This window comes from Conger conger, chromosome 1, assembly GCF_963514075.1.
Source record: "Conger conger chromosome 1, fConCon1.1, whole genome shotgun sequence".
Lineage (NCBI taxonomy): Eukaryota > Metazoa > Chordata > Actinopteri > Anguilliformes > Congridae > Conger > Conger conger.
The window spans coordinates 18,782,670-18,797,229 of record NC_083760.1 but is presented as its reverse complement, the minus strand read 5'-3'; the positions used below and the strand labels follow the sequence as shown (position 1 = coordinate 18,797,229).

Below are 14,560 nucleotides of genomic sequence, written 5' to 3'. Positions count from 1 at the left end.
AAGAAGGAAGCAATTGAATACACCTGACTATTCAGAAGCAGCTGAGTAGCCAACCGTCCAATTACTTTCAGTCCCCTAAAATGGGGGGGGCTATGTATAAAAAGTATGAAAAGACTGTATGTACATACACTGTAAGCTTCATGTTGCCTACCGCACACCCAAGACATTCTCTTTAATCAGAAATTCTTGCTCAACTCAGTATACAAACTGTGTTCCAATGTCATTTGAAGGGTGAGGTCTGAACGGAAAACCCACAAATAAAACTGTTATCTGTAAACCATTCTGACAGAGATGTGCAGTGTTGCGCTCCTGGATAACACAGCACGAGAAGGTTCAGACATGTGTCTCCACTCTCCAGATAACCTGACAATTACTATTACGAAGACAGAATAAGGAACAGACAGTATAAATGCTATCCAGGTGTCCGTTTCATGTGTCATTGTTTTAGGCAGGCTTTGGCAAACGTGCAGGACTGGACTCTAGATACAGTTTCACTGTAGTATCAGCTATCACTTAAATCTAACGACCTGCTGAATTTAGTTGCTTTTGAAAAACATCAACAACACAGTGCTGGCTTTGATAATCAAAACTGTTATATTCTAATGAATGCAAGGATAATGTGGATGTGTTTCAGCAAGGTTTTCAAGAGTTCCTGGGTTACAAAACCCAAACTAGATTAGTGCAGACAGTTAATCATTGAAGATCTATACAGGCAGCAAACTGTATAAATCAATCCATATATGCCATAAGTCAAAACACAACAAAGACAAGCACAGTACTCTGATGACCCATGTCTGTTACAAGTGGCTCATATCCTTCTCTCTTTACCTGAGGAGATAGACCGCTCTCTCAATGTCATTCAGATCCTCATCCACCGTCAGCTTCTCAATCTCCTCCGCAGTCTTGGAAATGAGACACACAAGAGCAGAGAAGGTTTTGAGGACTGTGACTGAGGCTTTGAAACACCAGATACATTTAGAAAACAGGAGGAAAAAAAAAATCAAACGCGCCCACACCAAATCTTATTAAGCAAATGCCTACAAATGTCTGGAATGCGGCCGTCAAAAAACTGCTTTGTGGCAAATTTCCAGCAGCATTTATTTTACTTCCTAATGCTTTTTGAAAGGTGGTCCCAAATTCTCTTTTCTACAGAGACAACGTGTGCCACTGCCAATGCAAGGATCTGGCCTGAAATTTCCAAGCACAAGCCACAAATCTTATGGGACACACAATCTTACATGCCTCTCAGAGAGCAGGTGAGGTGCAATTGCCCCGGCCAACCCCCACTGCATCACGGCCTGGTGTTTCCATCATTCAAACTGGCATGCACACTGACAACAAGGTCCACTGCACTCAAGAGGCCATGGGCAGAGTTCAATCACACTGCTCTGAAATCTTTATTTATTTCTTTCACCAAGGCACGATAGACTGCGTTTCACCCCCTCTGCGTAGGAGGAGTGTGTGGGGACTGAGGAGTGTGGGTGTAGCCTGTTACTTTAAGGCTTCTCTCATTATCCGTGATGCTCCTCCGGATCCTCGCGCGGCAAGGCTCAGAGAAAACACCCACCCCCTCTAAATATGATGCATTCTCCCCACATGTACAATTCCATTCTGTTCAAACCGCTTTCTCCGTGAGACTGTGACACAGCATGGAAATAAGCCTTTCCTTGGTAATGTACAAGCTGGACTGGCAAAGGTGAATTAAATAAAGCCATTCAGATAGAGAAACGCAGCTAATCCAAAAACATAGTTCTTTCATTGTATAGTACAAGTAAATGATTACTGCAATTAGTATCAATGTACATATATACTATAAATTAAATATAATAGCTTGCATTATTTTAAAACTTTTTTTAAAAGTATCAAATTGCTTACAAGATCAAACAAAATAAAACAAATATATTGAATGTAGACATCGATGTACACAAAATACCCTGGACTGAGAAGCGGATTTTCACAGACCATTTGTCTCTGCAGCAAAGGGAGAGGGAGAACCGATGAAGCTGACTGCTGACTGAAACTGCGTCACGCAGTAAAGCCAAGTGGGCAACCCCCGCTACATGGAGCCAGCTGAAAGTGGTGGTTTGCAACGAGGAATGTTTAAGCAGGATACACCCCCATGACATTGAAAATATGTACATCGAGATGGGAAATATTATATTCCTGTAGAATTTTGATTATTTAGAAGGGTGCAATTGACTGGACTGGATTAAATTCCATGTACCAAATGAACTACGTTTACAGCACTAAAATCAAACATGTAGTTCTGCAGATCACAGAAATACAGAACCCAGTCCAATGAGTTTTAAATTCATATCCATTTGGCGAGACTAGGATGCGCTAGTATGAAATACCACGTTAATATGACGGAATCTACACAAGAATAATAATACTAATAATAAGAATAATATTTATTATCATTATAATGATGAATATTATAACAATAATAATAGTTGTTGTTGTGGGTTTATCTCATGTTAGAGTCCCGTTTTATGCAGTGCTGCCATCAAGTGATGCTAACACATAAAAATAATAAAATACCACAACTCACTTGGCCACCGGTAACGAACATTCTGTCACAAAATTACTTGCCAACAAAAAGATAAGCTAGACATTTTACTGTCAACATATAGGTAGATAGCACCACATTGTGATACCTAGTTTTTCTAATGCATAGCTGGCATGCCAAAGCCAACAACATAAATCGATGACGTTGGATAAAAACGCAAATCAGCAATGAAGATAGTTCACGTGTTAATAAAAAACAAATAACATGTATATATAATAATACCGACAATACTGACGACATCTACCTTCAAACTCCTTCGTATTGGTCTTTCGATGATTGCGAGGTCCTGTAGATCGTCAATTTGCCCAAACAAACTGGACTGGTTGAAAGTCATTTTGCTGAGGAACATCAGTTTTTTCCCCTTATAGTGTATGGTCGCTGGTTAAAGCTATATCGTGACCATGGCTCCTAACTGTGAATGAGTAATATTGGTTTCTTTGATTTGGGGAAAGCTATGATCCACCCACGACAAAGCCTTCTCGGGTTGGGTGCCTTGACCCGGAGGATTGCAATGATGTCAGGCTGGTTCTAACTTAAACGCAACAATCTAGCTAATCCGTTAGCAAGCAATTAATTTTACACAGCTTCATCTCCTAATTATTTTTCTAACAAGCATTTCCGCTGAACTTTTCTGCCAATTTCAATAACGTTAAGAAACAGTAAGCTATCAAACGTTAACTTAGGTCCAGGAGACAACAAATGTAGCCAACCTTAGCGTTATCTAGAAACCTACACGGTTGGAGTGGTAATATACTGTTACTGTAACATAATATTGATACAACTACATCATTTTTCCAAGCGACCATGCGAATTCAGCATTTCGTTGCGAGAACTAGCAGTAGTTAAGGTTGTTTCAAATCAGCTGCTTAACGTCTGAGAAATTCTGATATAAAATTATGGGAATCGTTTCCGCTAGCTAATGTTAGCTATCCTCCAAGTCCAGCTTGTTACTTTTACCTTCTATCTCTGAAATTTGCCTGATTGTCTGTCCTTCTAACGTTACATAACATAGTCGCTTTTTCGCCTGAGCTCGATGCTTCATCTCCAATTATGCAGTCCTCAAGGTTTAACTCACTGTTATGACATCGTTGTCACAGCCAGCCAGCGAGCTACCTTTCCAGTTCACGACGTAATGTTACAACTGAAATTAGCAGGCAGTGAGCAAATAACGTTAACCAACGTTAATATAGGTAAGTTATATCATAAAACGGTATCAAACAAACGATTGATTTATTCCCTAATGTCCATCTGAGGTAGTTAAATATCCAAACGCAATGTCGATACACCTCCGTTTGCAAACGAAACCTTGAGAGATCTCTACCAACATGCACAATTCACAGTCCATACACACGCACCTACACCGCGCAAAGGCAAAGTAACATTTAGCTAGCTCTTCTGCTGCAGCAGCAGCAGCAAACTGGTCTCCATGGAGACGCGCAGCCACAGCAGAGCAGAAAACTTACTACACTGAAAGACAGTAGTCTACGGCAAAAATAGGCTACATATTGGCAGGTAGGGGAGGGCTCGATTCACACAAAAAATATAAATAACATAATAAGGACTCATTTCAAATGACTGACGCCAGGCTTTACACCTGTCACTACAGATTTCTAGTCTAGCATGTATCTATGCCACTGGCTACCTGTAGCCAACTTGATATATAACTACAATCCCCGAAAAGCCACAGTCCACAGACCGGTAATTATAATAAAAAATAAACTTTTAAAGAGGCCACCATCAAGCTCTATCTTTTCTCATCTACCTGAACAAACCAGCTCGCTTGAGGGCGACCCATAGACGGGGCAACCATACGATCTAGAACCGAAGATTTTGTGTGTAAATTGTTAATAAAGTTATTTCATCATTCGCTCATCTGATTGGTTCAACAATAAACCACGTGGTGTCATCCGAAATGGCTGCGCCCTCGTGAAGAGCAGCACATGAGTTTCGACTAAACGCACACTTTGTAAAAATCTATTTTTTCAGACAATAATTTGCCTGTTATTCAACCGAGAGGTAAATATATAACATGTGTTTCTTTCTCATATCTGTCTAGACTGCGTTTGCAACTACTGTTTTGTTTCCTCGTGTCTGTTTAGGATTGTAGCTAACCTAGATAGCTAATCAGTTATAGCTAGTAGGCACACGCGGATACCGTTTATTTAACTATGCGATGTGGCAGCTAGCAAGATCTAACGTTTAGCAGTTTACTATAAAGAGATGGTACGCGCCAGCGAGGGATTGTAGCATGTAGCAGGCGTTATATTTACTTCAAGTACTTCAAGGTTCGCTGCGTTGTTTTAGTACGGGGCCAGTTTTGCTATGGATGGAACATTATCATTTTCTGTCGTTTTGCTTCATAGAATAGCTTCCTAATTTTGGCCAGTTGCATTTCAGCTATCGGAAAATGTAATTCTGTTCAGTTTGTGAACTTAATTTCCTGAATTAAAATGGCATTTACCTCAACTGTCACGTTAGGACAGCTGTTCCCAAACTCGGCCCTGGGTATGCTGGTTTTCGTTTTAATAAGCGGTTATATTTTCTTAATTAGGTGCTTAAAGCGAGTATTTGTCTTCTCATGCCACGTTACATCAGAAGTAGTTATGCATGCCACGAAGAATTGTGTGCTACATTGCAAACAATTGCATAAAAATGAGTACATTCTTTCTAACTTCTCAAACTAAAGCCAAACGTGCATTGTGTTAATGAGTTTTAAGGAAAAAGTGTGGAAGAGATTAAACGCATGTGTTGAGACCCAATTAAGAGTCCATTGAACCTCAGTCATTCATCTTATGTAATTATTTGCAATACATCACAGTAAGCACAGACGGTAAAGATAATCCATATAAACACGAAAAGCACCTAATTCAGAAAAAATAAATGCTTGTTAAAATTCTGGGATTGTGGTCGGAATGAAAAGCAGCATACACAGGGGTCTAGAACCTCTAGGTTAGGAGAACTCTCATGGCCGCACATGCTTTAATCACAGCTCTCAATTTACATTTTTGTGCATACTAGTTGCTAGTTACTGCCTGGTGAACATGCTTTCAAGGCTGGCAACACATGTGTAACCACTTGTTAAACACTATTGTAGACATTCTGTGTGAATTTTTGGGGAAAATCCCTTGACCAAAAAGATTTTCCTCAAAGAACAACTTACTCTGCAGGAAAGACATTTGATACATATTTGAGGTTACAAATGCTAATTGAGAAACATTAAATTGTACCAACAACACCGCTGTCTTTTTATTGGCTAATCCTTATAGGGTGAGTGTATTTATTATATTTTTGTATTGCATGTATAATTATAGATTTAGACCCATTAATGAAGCATTGTGTTTTGGAAAGTACAGCAGTAGGGCCACCTTTGCATTGCATAATTTGTGGCAGTTGGCATTATACTTTTTAACAAGATCTCTGCATGCTACATACATATTTTCAAATGTCCTTAATCAACAGGAAAATGAAGATGTCCAAAAAAAAGTTTCAGCCCAAGAAGAAGGCACTCAGAAATGGAGTGAAGCCCAAGAAGCGGGGTATCCTTGTGAAGGGAAGTTGGAAGGCTGTAGAGCTGGACCACAGTCTCTTCTCCGAGCAGGACATGGGCGGGCTGGTGTGCTTTGAGGAGCTGACAGACTATCGCCTGGTTGATTCTGCCAAGGTTACGACACAAGTGGAAAATAAGAAGGAGAAGAAAGGCAAAAAAAGAAAAGCAATGGAAGAGGCAGAAGTACAAGGAGATGAAGAGGAGGCAGGTGAAGGAGGAAGTGGGAACAAAGAAGAGTCTGTACAGCCCCCAAAAAAGAAGAAAAAGAAGAAAAAAAAGAAAAAGGCTCAAAAGGAGGGCAATCAGAGTGGTATTTCCACTTCTGAAGTGAAAGGTGTTGAGGTGGAAATGGAAGAGATGGTTGAAGAAAATATTGAACCAGAAAAGGTTGTTGAACCAGAAAAGGTTGTGGATCCAGAGGAAAATTTTCAAATGCCCCAAACTAAAGCACCAAAAACAAAGAAAAAGAAAGTAAAAAAAGTGAAGGAACCAGAGACAGAGACACTCAAACCATCTACCAACATTGAACCACCTGAAAAAGCTATGAAACTCCCCAAAAAGAGGGCAAGAAATTGGACTAATGCTGCCCTTTCGGGGCAATTGGGTTCAGGTGCAGATGCAGATGTATCTGCATGGAAGGATCTCTTTGTCCCAGAGCCAGTTCTGCAGGCACTTAGCACTCTTGGATTCAGTTCTCCGACACCTATTCAAGCTCTGGCCCTACCACCAGCCATTCGAGATCGCTTGGATATACTTGGAGCAGCTGAAACTGGTGGGTGCTCAAAAGTATTGTCAGTTGGTTCGCATCTGTGTCTGCTGTGCGCACCTTCTGTTGTTGCTGCTTATTCAACCATGTCCTTTGATATTCATAATGAATTGAAGGTACACAATATGTCAGAACAATATTTGAATTCAGCTTGTTGTTTAGCAGAGGTTTTTGTAAGAAAAGTCAACATTGCAACTGATCATTTACTCTCAAGGAATAATGTATCATCTAAAAAGAATCAGTATAAAGCTCCAGATCTCAACCCTGGCAGAACTAACTCACCATTAGTGTTACCCTGGCAACAGTCAAAGCTGCAGACTGGAGTTCATAAAGATTATTATTTACTTTGCAATGTAGCTGGAATATAAATGAGCGCTAATGTTGGGTTGCTGTTAATGATCCTGTTTCATTCTGAGTCGCCTATAAATAGTGTCCTGAATGGAATAGTTATATCCAGTACCTCTAGAGGTAAGGAGGAATAAGTGAGTTTAATAAGTGTACTTTTTTTCTTCACAGGAAGTGGTAAGACTCTGTCATTTGGAATACCCATGATTCATTCCATCCTAGAGTGGAGAAGACCTCAGGAGATGCAGGGTGAGGGGGTGCCAGATAGCCTGCCTGTCCCAGAGACTGATGTGAAGAGTCTGTATTTGCCTGATGTGGACCAGCCTAATGAGGCCACTGAGATAAGGTCTGGAGATTCTGACCAGGAGGCGGAAGCAGAAGAGGCGGAAGCAGAAGAGGCGGAAGCAGAAGGGGCGGAAGCAGAAGGGGCGGAAGCAGAAGGGGCGGAAGCAGAAGCAGGAGACGAGGAAGCAGAAGATGAAAAGCTAGAGGACCCAGATGAATCGCAAGAAGCAGAAGAGGATATGGAGCCAGATGACATCAACTCTCAAAAGCTACAGTGTGTTAAAGTCATTGAGGATGTGGACTTTGACTTTGACATTCCTGGTGTGACAAAAGTGCCAGACAATCAAAAGCAGCCATTGCTGGGATTGGTCCTCACCCCCACCAGGGAGTTGGCCGTCCAGGTGAAGCACCACATTGATGCCGTAGCACAGTTTACAGGTCAGTGTGAGATGCAATGAACCTTGCATGTGGCTCATACTGTAATCTAGATGGTCAAAAAAGCATTTGTCTTTGTGCACAGGTATCAAAACTGCAATCGTTGTGGGTGGAATGGCTCCACAGAAGCAGAATAGGTTGCTTAATCGAAGGCCTGAAATTGTAATTGCAACGCCAGGCCGCCTCTGGGAGATGATCAAGGAGAGGCATCCTCATCTCCTGAACCTCAGGCGGCTCAGGTACACCACTCTGACATTTCATCTTGTGCATCAACACATCCTCTATTGTTTCGGGAACTGTTGTGCTTTTCTTTTCCATGCTCCTATGAATTAAAATATGAATTCATCATCTCTGTTTACAGATAGTTATCCTTAGAAAAAATGACTCCTTTTTTGTCCTTGTATTCATGTTTTCTTTAATGGATTACCCAAAGCTTTGGCAACTGTATTCTTCATATCAGAAACATATGAAGGATTACATTTCATAAAATGGTTCCTGTGGAACTGTTGCTATCCGCATGTATTTGCTAATCTATTAATAATGGATTTTGAATGACTGTGGTAACATAAAACACACGCATACCAATGTTTACCCAAAACACAGTTTCTACCATTATATATGCAGTGGATTGCAAGTTTTCAGTCCCTCACATTTGTTGTCTCTGAGCATGAAATTGATATAGAAATGAATATTTCTGGTCTATAGCACCTAGTCTGCACTATCAAAACAAAAGTGAATGGGGAGTAGATAGGCATTCCTTAAGTGTCATGTATTGAAAGTATCAAAATATTAAATGTAAAAACTGCAGCTGTGAATACTACTGTAAGTGAATGTATTAACTGACAAGTCCTTGTTTAGTAAGCCTGCCATGATGGACATCACCACCATTGGTTACATTGCTTGTGGGTCCAAATTCTTTCATGTGAAAAAATAATCTCCAGTCATATCCTATGCATTACCCAATGAATGCTCTAGCAGTGACCTGATACACACATACGGTGTTCTCCAGGTGCCTGGTGATCGATGAAGCCGATCGCATGGTGGAGAAGGGCCACTTTGCCGAGCTGGAGAACCTTCTGGAGATGCTGAACAACGCTCAGTACAACCCCGAGAGGCAGACGTTCGTGTTCTCGGCCACTCTGACCATGGTGCACAAAGCGCCGACCCGCATCCTGCAAAAGAAGTCCAAGAAGCTGGACCAGCGCAGCAAGCTGGAGATCCTCATGGAGAAGGTGGGCATCAGGGCCAAGCCTAAGGTCATCGACCTGACCAGGAAGGAGACCACGGTGGAGACCCTGACTGAGACGCGAATCCACTGTGACAAGGACGACAAGGACTTCTACCTGTACTACTTCCTGCTCCAGTACCCAGGCCGCACCATGGTCTTTGCCAACAGCATCGACTGTATCAAGCGTCTCAGCTCCCTGCTCACCATCCTGGACTGCACCCCTCTGCCTCTGCACGCCAACATGCACCAGAAGCAGAGGCTCAAGAACCTGGAGAGGTTTGCCGAGAGGGACAGGTGAGGGAGCCCACCGCCTGCCTGGTGTGGCCTGTATTTCTGTGAAGTTGTGCTGGGCTTCCAGTGTGTTGTTTTTTAGATGCAGGATTGGGCCTCAGGGTCAGTTTATAGTCCTGCGACAGATTTTCGCTCAACTGAAATTGCTGAATGTTCAAGAACATTCTATTGTCTCCCAATATATGCAGTGGTGGTCGTCAACATCACCAAGTATAAACCAAAGTATAAACCAAATGTCACTGCCACCAACAACATCCGTTGCATGTTGTCGGTTGTAGTGACGCTGTTGGTGGTCTATAAACTGGACTTAACCCCTTGGATGCAACCTGCATGTTGCATATTGCCTGAACAGATGGATGCGACCTGCACGTTACAGCTCCCTTAACAGACAGATGCGATGCCAGCATTGTATTTGATCATGTGACTGTTTTTCAAGACACATGACCATTGAAATGCATTGTGATTCCTAGGTCTTTCTATGAGTTCTCTATAGGGCGCCTGTGTTCATAACGGGTAAAATCACTTCGTTTGTTTCTCTGTGGCAGGTGCGTCCTCCTCACCACCGACGTGGCGGCTCGAGGCCTGGACATTCCCAACGTGCAGCACGTCATTCACTACCAGGTGGGGTGCATCCGGAAACCTCCGCAGCTCTCATTTGTCATCTCGTGGAGCTATTCAGCTAGAGCTCTTTTACTCCTTTCCTGCAGGTGCCCCGAACGTCAGAGACGTACGTCCATCGTAGTGGCCGCACGGCACGTGCAGCCAAGGAGGGCCTCAGCTTACTGCTGATAGGACCGGACGATGTGGTGAACTTCAAGAAAATATACAGGACGCTCGAAAAGGAGGAAGAGCTGCCCATGTTTCCCATACAGACCAAGTGCATGGCAGCCATTAAGGTATGCTCAGTCCCAGCTAGCTGTAAAATGGGATAGCTCTTACTGTTGCCAATTGAATTATTTGACTATGTATTATAGCAGGTTGTTTTTTAGGTAAATGACTGGCAATGCCAATAATATAAAAAGGTTATGCAGTATTTACACAATGTGTATATTGTGTGCCTGCCTTAAAAGGAGCGCGTCAACATGGCCAGGAAGATAGAGAAGATTGAGTACCACAACAGCAGGGAGAAGCATCACAATTCCTGGTTCAAGCAAGCGGCAGAAGCACTAGAGCTGGAACTGGATGATGACCTTCTCTTGGGTAAACTTTCTCTTTTTTTGTATGATGCTTTGGTACTGTAGGGCATTTTACATAAGTGTGACTCTCTGCAGACGCCCAAAAGGAAAGACTGTGTTGACCATGTTGACACAGGGTTAGCATGGTTTGATGAAAAGACAGTGCTCGTCAATACAGGACTATTGCTCCCATCATTGCGCTGCCTCTGCACAATTCTGCCACCTCAGTGGAATGCTCCCAGAACTGATGAGTTGAAATAGCACTTTATAAACCATGGGTTTTCCACATAGTGTTTGGTGTCTTTAGATAGATAATGTTGTGGGAAATAGTTTGGTGTCATTGGTGGTGGTGTACGCTGGTTGCTGAATAAAGATCTTGAAACAGCGTTTGGAAATAAACCACAGGTAATGCAAGTTACCTGTGAGTCAGCATCCAGCTGTGTTACAAAGGGTAACCAGGTTTGTTAGGCATACAGAGATAACATCAGCGGAACTGTGAACTGTTAGAACAGAGGAGCAGTTGAACTTATCTTTTGGAGTCAGATAAACGAGAACCAAATTTTATTAACCCTGTTCCAGTAGCATTGATCAGACTACATGCGTTTCCTTCACCTCTCGGATACTTCCGCCTTTTGGTGTATTTGGGGGGTTCTTACAGTACCAAAAAGGTTTGTATATAAAATCTACCTTGAACTGTAGATTTTTATTGCTTTAAGCACATGAAAATGGGGCAGCTGGTAGCCAGCTGGTACATGACTGGGACCTGGTTGGTGGTTCAATCCCTGGTGTAGCTGCGATATGATCAGTGCAACTGTTCAGCAAGGCCCTTAAACCCACATTGCTTGGGGGAGGGGGGGGGGGGTTAAACGTCAGTAGTCTCTGAAGCTGATGTCTGACTGTCTGTGCGTGTCTTCCAGGTGGCAGGAAAACGGAAGAGGACGACATGCAGCAGCAGAAGATGGTGAAGGGCATGAAGAGGCACCTGAAGCACCTGCTGTCTCAGCCCGTCTTTAAGAACTCGATGAAGACAAAGTACCCCACGCAAATGGGAAAGCTCTCCCTGCCCGAGCTGCCTCTGGCCACTGTCAGGACCGCCATCGACAGTGTCATCAGTCAGAAACAAAAGGCAAAGAAGAAGCCACAAAAGAAGCCACAGCAACCTGCACAATGATTTCACCCTCCAAACTGTTTATTTTCACCTGAGGGGTAATAACAGTGCAAATGGAAATGAATTAATTGAGGTTTAATATACATGTGTATATAATTACATCTTTCACTTTTAAAAAATATATTTGAAAGGTTTATCAAATATGGCATGGAAAACTATCTGAATATACAATGTGTATTTTACATATGGCACAGCAGTAGGGCACATTGAAAATATGTATTTTAAAAAGACAGCAAAATTCTATAAAACCCTGGACACATTTCTTCCTATGGACCTTTGTGGTGTTTGAACAAACTTATGGATTACAAAGCCAGTGGTATTGTTAAGTCAACAAGGCATGGTTTTATATTAATATGTGATCAGAATGTTCTTAACTGAACATTGTAATGCCCTTCAAAGGGTTAAATATAACCCAACCTGAGAAGAAAGTCTGCTCCTAAGACTCTCCAGGATGTGTTCGTGGGTAGAGTATGTCATAGTGAGCGGTCTTGTATAGGAGATGCAGGGAGGGAATGGCTCCCTCTGGAATGGTGTGGTGGATGAGATGCCCATCACCTGCTTCCATGGACACAATGTGAATACTTAGCCCCAGGGCCTCAGAGAGGGCAATGATCTCCACATGATCACACTCCATCGCCATCGTTTCCACTTCCTGACAATAAGAAAGCAAGTTGCCAGAAAAGGAAATGGAGTACTTTAAATTACAGTGTGTGGTTTTATAAAAGCTAATTATATAAAACTCAACAGTGTTTATGTATGGAGCTTGCAATCCATTGCTAAGTTTTTTTTTGGGGGGGGGGGGGGGGGGGGGTAGTAGCAGATGCTTGTCTGGATTAAACAGTTGGCTCCTACTGTAATAGCAATGTCAGCCACAAGGGGGCAGTAAAGTAATTTCTTGAGACACTGACCTGGGTGCAGTATGACTTCAGGCTGGGTGCCTCAACGAAGTGCTGGAAGAATTCAGAGTGGTTCTGTAGGTAGGCTGAGGTGAGCAGCCTAAGGTACTGTACCATTCTATCTGAGATACACTGGTCATTGAAGATCTTTAACAGGGTTGAGTCCTGGTTATCTGCTTCAGTGCGCTCCAAAACACTGACAAACTGCAATGACAAGTGCATAATAATGTTGGGACAAATTGGCTTCACATATTGCTAGCAAGCAGGCAGTAGAATGGGACACTGTGCTGAATTAAAATGGCAGTGATATAATTTTGAATTTGAACTCAAAATGATCTGAACACATTGGTAATAATACATGCGGACAGAGCAGTACACTTACTGTGTTAAGTATATCTTCAAATGAGCTTTCAGGAAAGCCTGCAAGCAAGAGCTCTTTACCAGTCTGAATTAATTCATCTTTGAAGCTGAAATGCAAAACAAAACAATTTGCGCAAGGTGTTCAGCAACATTCTCACAATTTCTAGTATTTTGACAGTAACCGTATTTATGGTCCATTTAAATGGAACTTACATTTGCATACCCCTCTCATTTTGAAGTAATAACTCCAGATGTCCAAATATTAGGCCTCGGTAAAAACAGTTGCCATCTCCCTTGATTCTTCTAATGGACGAATAATGTTCCCAAATCTCCTATCAAATAAGTCAGCCCGTTCAGAAGTCAGAAAAAAGCAATGCAAAGATAATCAAATATGTGACTAGTTAAAATGCGAACACGTTCGTTTCAGCGTGCATTTTTTACATTCAGTTTGGTGCACGAATTTAAGTCAAATGTGTTCGTTTCCTGACGTGTTACAAGGGAGGGAAACAAGCGATCTCTTAATAAACCTTTAATTTACATTTTACATTTTAGTCATTTAGCAGACGCTTTACAAGTGATTACAAGTAAGAAATCATAATGTTCTACTGTTCTACCTTTGTCTTCTCATCTTCAGGGTGCTCTATCCTTAGAGTGACAATGTCCAGCTTTTTGGAAACGAGCTCTAGCTCTACGGCATTTGTCTGAAAACACAGTTATATGTATAATTAAGTATAATAAAATCATGTATACATTCAGTACAAAATGTGATGTGATCTGTGTTAGTAATATAACATTAGTGACGTAGATTAAGAAGCACGAAATGTCAGATTAATTTCTAGGTATAACCGTGCAGTGAAAGTTTCATACCATTTCCGATGTACTGGTGTAAGTAGCAAATTACTACACCATGTTCAAGCTCCGCAATTTATTCAAAGTATTTAGATAATCCTGTGACTTCAATCGAGGTTTACAATGGTCTACAAATGCAGAAGCTACCTAAACTACAGGGAATTACGAGAACTGATTCAAAATTTCCCATTCAACGGCCATTAGCTACTGGTCTAGAATCTTCTTCCGGTAACAACGCGTAAATGCCCACGTGGTTTTCATTTAAAGAGACAGTTCACAATGCGAAAGCATATTAATCTTACTTCCCAAAAAAATGTCTGATATCCACAGCAGGAGCGCCATAGTCAGAAATACAATACAATTTAATACAATTGGCCCTACAAATTGCTAGGTGGGCTGGAACTACCAAGGTGGGAATTCACAATTGGTTGTGGTGGTCCCACCATCGTAAATGGGTGCGACGGAATATTTAGGGCAGGGATGGGCAAGGCTATGTATGTTACTGGTTTTCAGACTAACTTCTGCTCTTAACTATTTAATTAGCTCTATCATTTCCATGATCTGTCATTGATAGCCACATTCCATGATATAAACAGAAGCTGATAAATGTTCTTGTCATGTAGCAGTTTATTGCAGTCTAATTTAG

The 14,560-nt window shown here is 41.8% G+C and overlaps 3 protein-coding genes across 10 annotated transcripts in view; 1 reads left to right on the top strand and 2 right to left on the bottom strand.

Annotated features, from left to right (window-relative positions):
* ppp4r4 (protein phosphatase 4, regulatory subunit 4) overlaps positions 1–4,385 on the bottom strand; it is a 35,674-nt gene extending 31,289 nt beyond the window's left edge. For 5 of the 6 annotated variants that reach the window (XM_061261790.1, XM_061261820.1, XM_061261803.1 and 2 more), the window contains exons 1-2: positions 2,814–3,951; positions 829–902 (exon numbers count right to left, since the gene is read on the bottom strand). In XM_061261790.1, coding sequence (XP_061117774.1) covers positions 829–902; positions 2,814–2,918 — 179 coding nt within the window. In that variant the 5' untranslated portion in view covers positions 2,919–3,951. Of the gene's footprint in view, positions 1–828; positions 903–2,813; positions 3,952–4,331 lie in introns of those variants that run through there. The other variant, XM_061261811.1, reaches the window with a different exon arrangement.
* Positions 4,386–4,455: 70 nt separating this feature from the next.
* ddx24 (DEAD (Asp-Glu-Ala-Asp) box helicase 24) lies at positions 4,456–12,071 on the top strand. Of its 3 annotated transcripts, none has more exons than XM_061261635.1 (10): positions 4,456–4,585; positions 6,029–6,888; positions 7,399–7,595; positions 7,626–7,950; positions 8,033–8,186; positions 8,957–9,469; positions 10,012–10,087; positions 10,174–10,362; positions 10,537–10,666; positions 11,559–12,071. In XM_061261635.1, the coding sequence occupies exons 2-10, from the start codon at positions 6,033–6,035 to the stop codon at positions 11,810–11,812; spliced, it is 2,694 nt and encodes an 897-aa protein (XP_061117619.1). In that variant the 5' UTR covers positions 4,456–4,585; positions 6,029–6,032; the 3' UTR covers positions 11,813–12,071. The 3 variants fall into 3 exon arrangements, with proteins under 3 accessions (XP_061117619.1, XP_061117628.1, XP_061117611.1); XM_061261644.1 differs by having other exon boundaries at positions 7,399–7,608; positions 7,654–7,950; XM_061261627.1 differs by having other exon boundaries at positions 7,399–7,950.
* Positions 11,572–14,132, bottom strand: LOC133141203 (ubiquitin thioesterase OTUB2-like). The gene is made up of 6 exons (XM_061261656.1): positions 13,933–14,132; positions 13,680–13,766; positions 13,279–13,397; positions 13,088–13,172; positions 12,718–12,909; positions 11,572–12,461 (listed from the first exon to the last, which is right to left on the bottom strand). The coding sequence occupies exons 1-6, from the start codon at positions 13,933–13,935 to the stop codon at positions 12,246–12,248; spliced, it is 702 nt and encodes a 233-aa protein (XP_061117640.1). The 5' UTR covers positions 13,936–14,132; the 3' UTR covers positions 11,572–12,245.
* Positions 14,133–14,560: the final 428 nt, after the last annotated feature.

Coding starts and splice junctions, on each gene's coding strand:
- ddx24 (XM_061261627.1), top strand. CDS start 6,033: ATGAAGATGTCCAAAAAAAAGTTTCAGCCCAAGAAGAAGGCACTCAGA. Junction 9,470..10,011: donor AGGTTTGCCGAGAGGGACAG/GTGAGGGAGCCC, acceptor TCTCTGTGGCAG/GTGCGTCCTCCTCACCACCG. Junction 10,088..10,173: donor AGCACGTCATTCACTACCAG/GTGGGGTGCATC, acceptor CCTTTCCTGCAG/GTGCCCCGAACGTCAGAGAC.
- LOC133141203 (XM_061261656.1), bottom strand. Junction 13,398..13,679: donor CTGAAGATGAGAAGACAAAG/GTAGAACAGTAG, acceptor CTTATTTGATAG/GAGATTTGGGAACATTATTC. Junction 13,173..13,278: donor AATGAGAGGGGTATGCAAAT/GTAAGTTCCATT, acceptor TTTGCATTTCAG/CTTCAAAGATGAATTAATTC.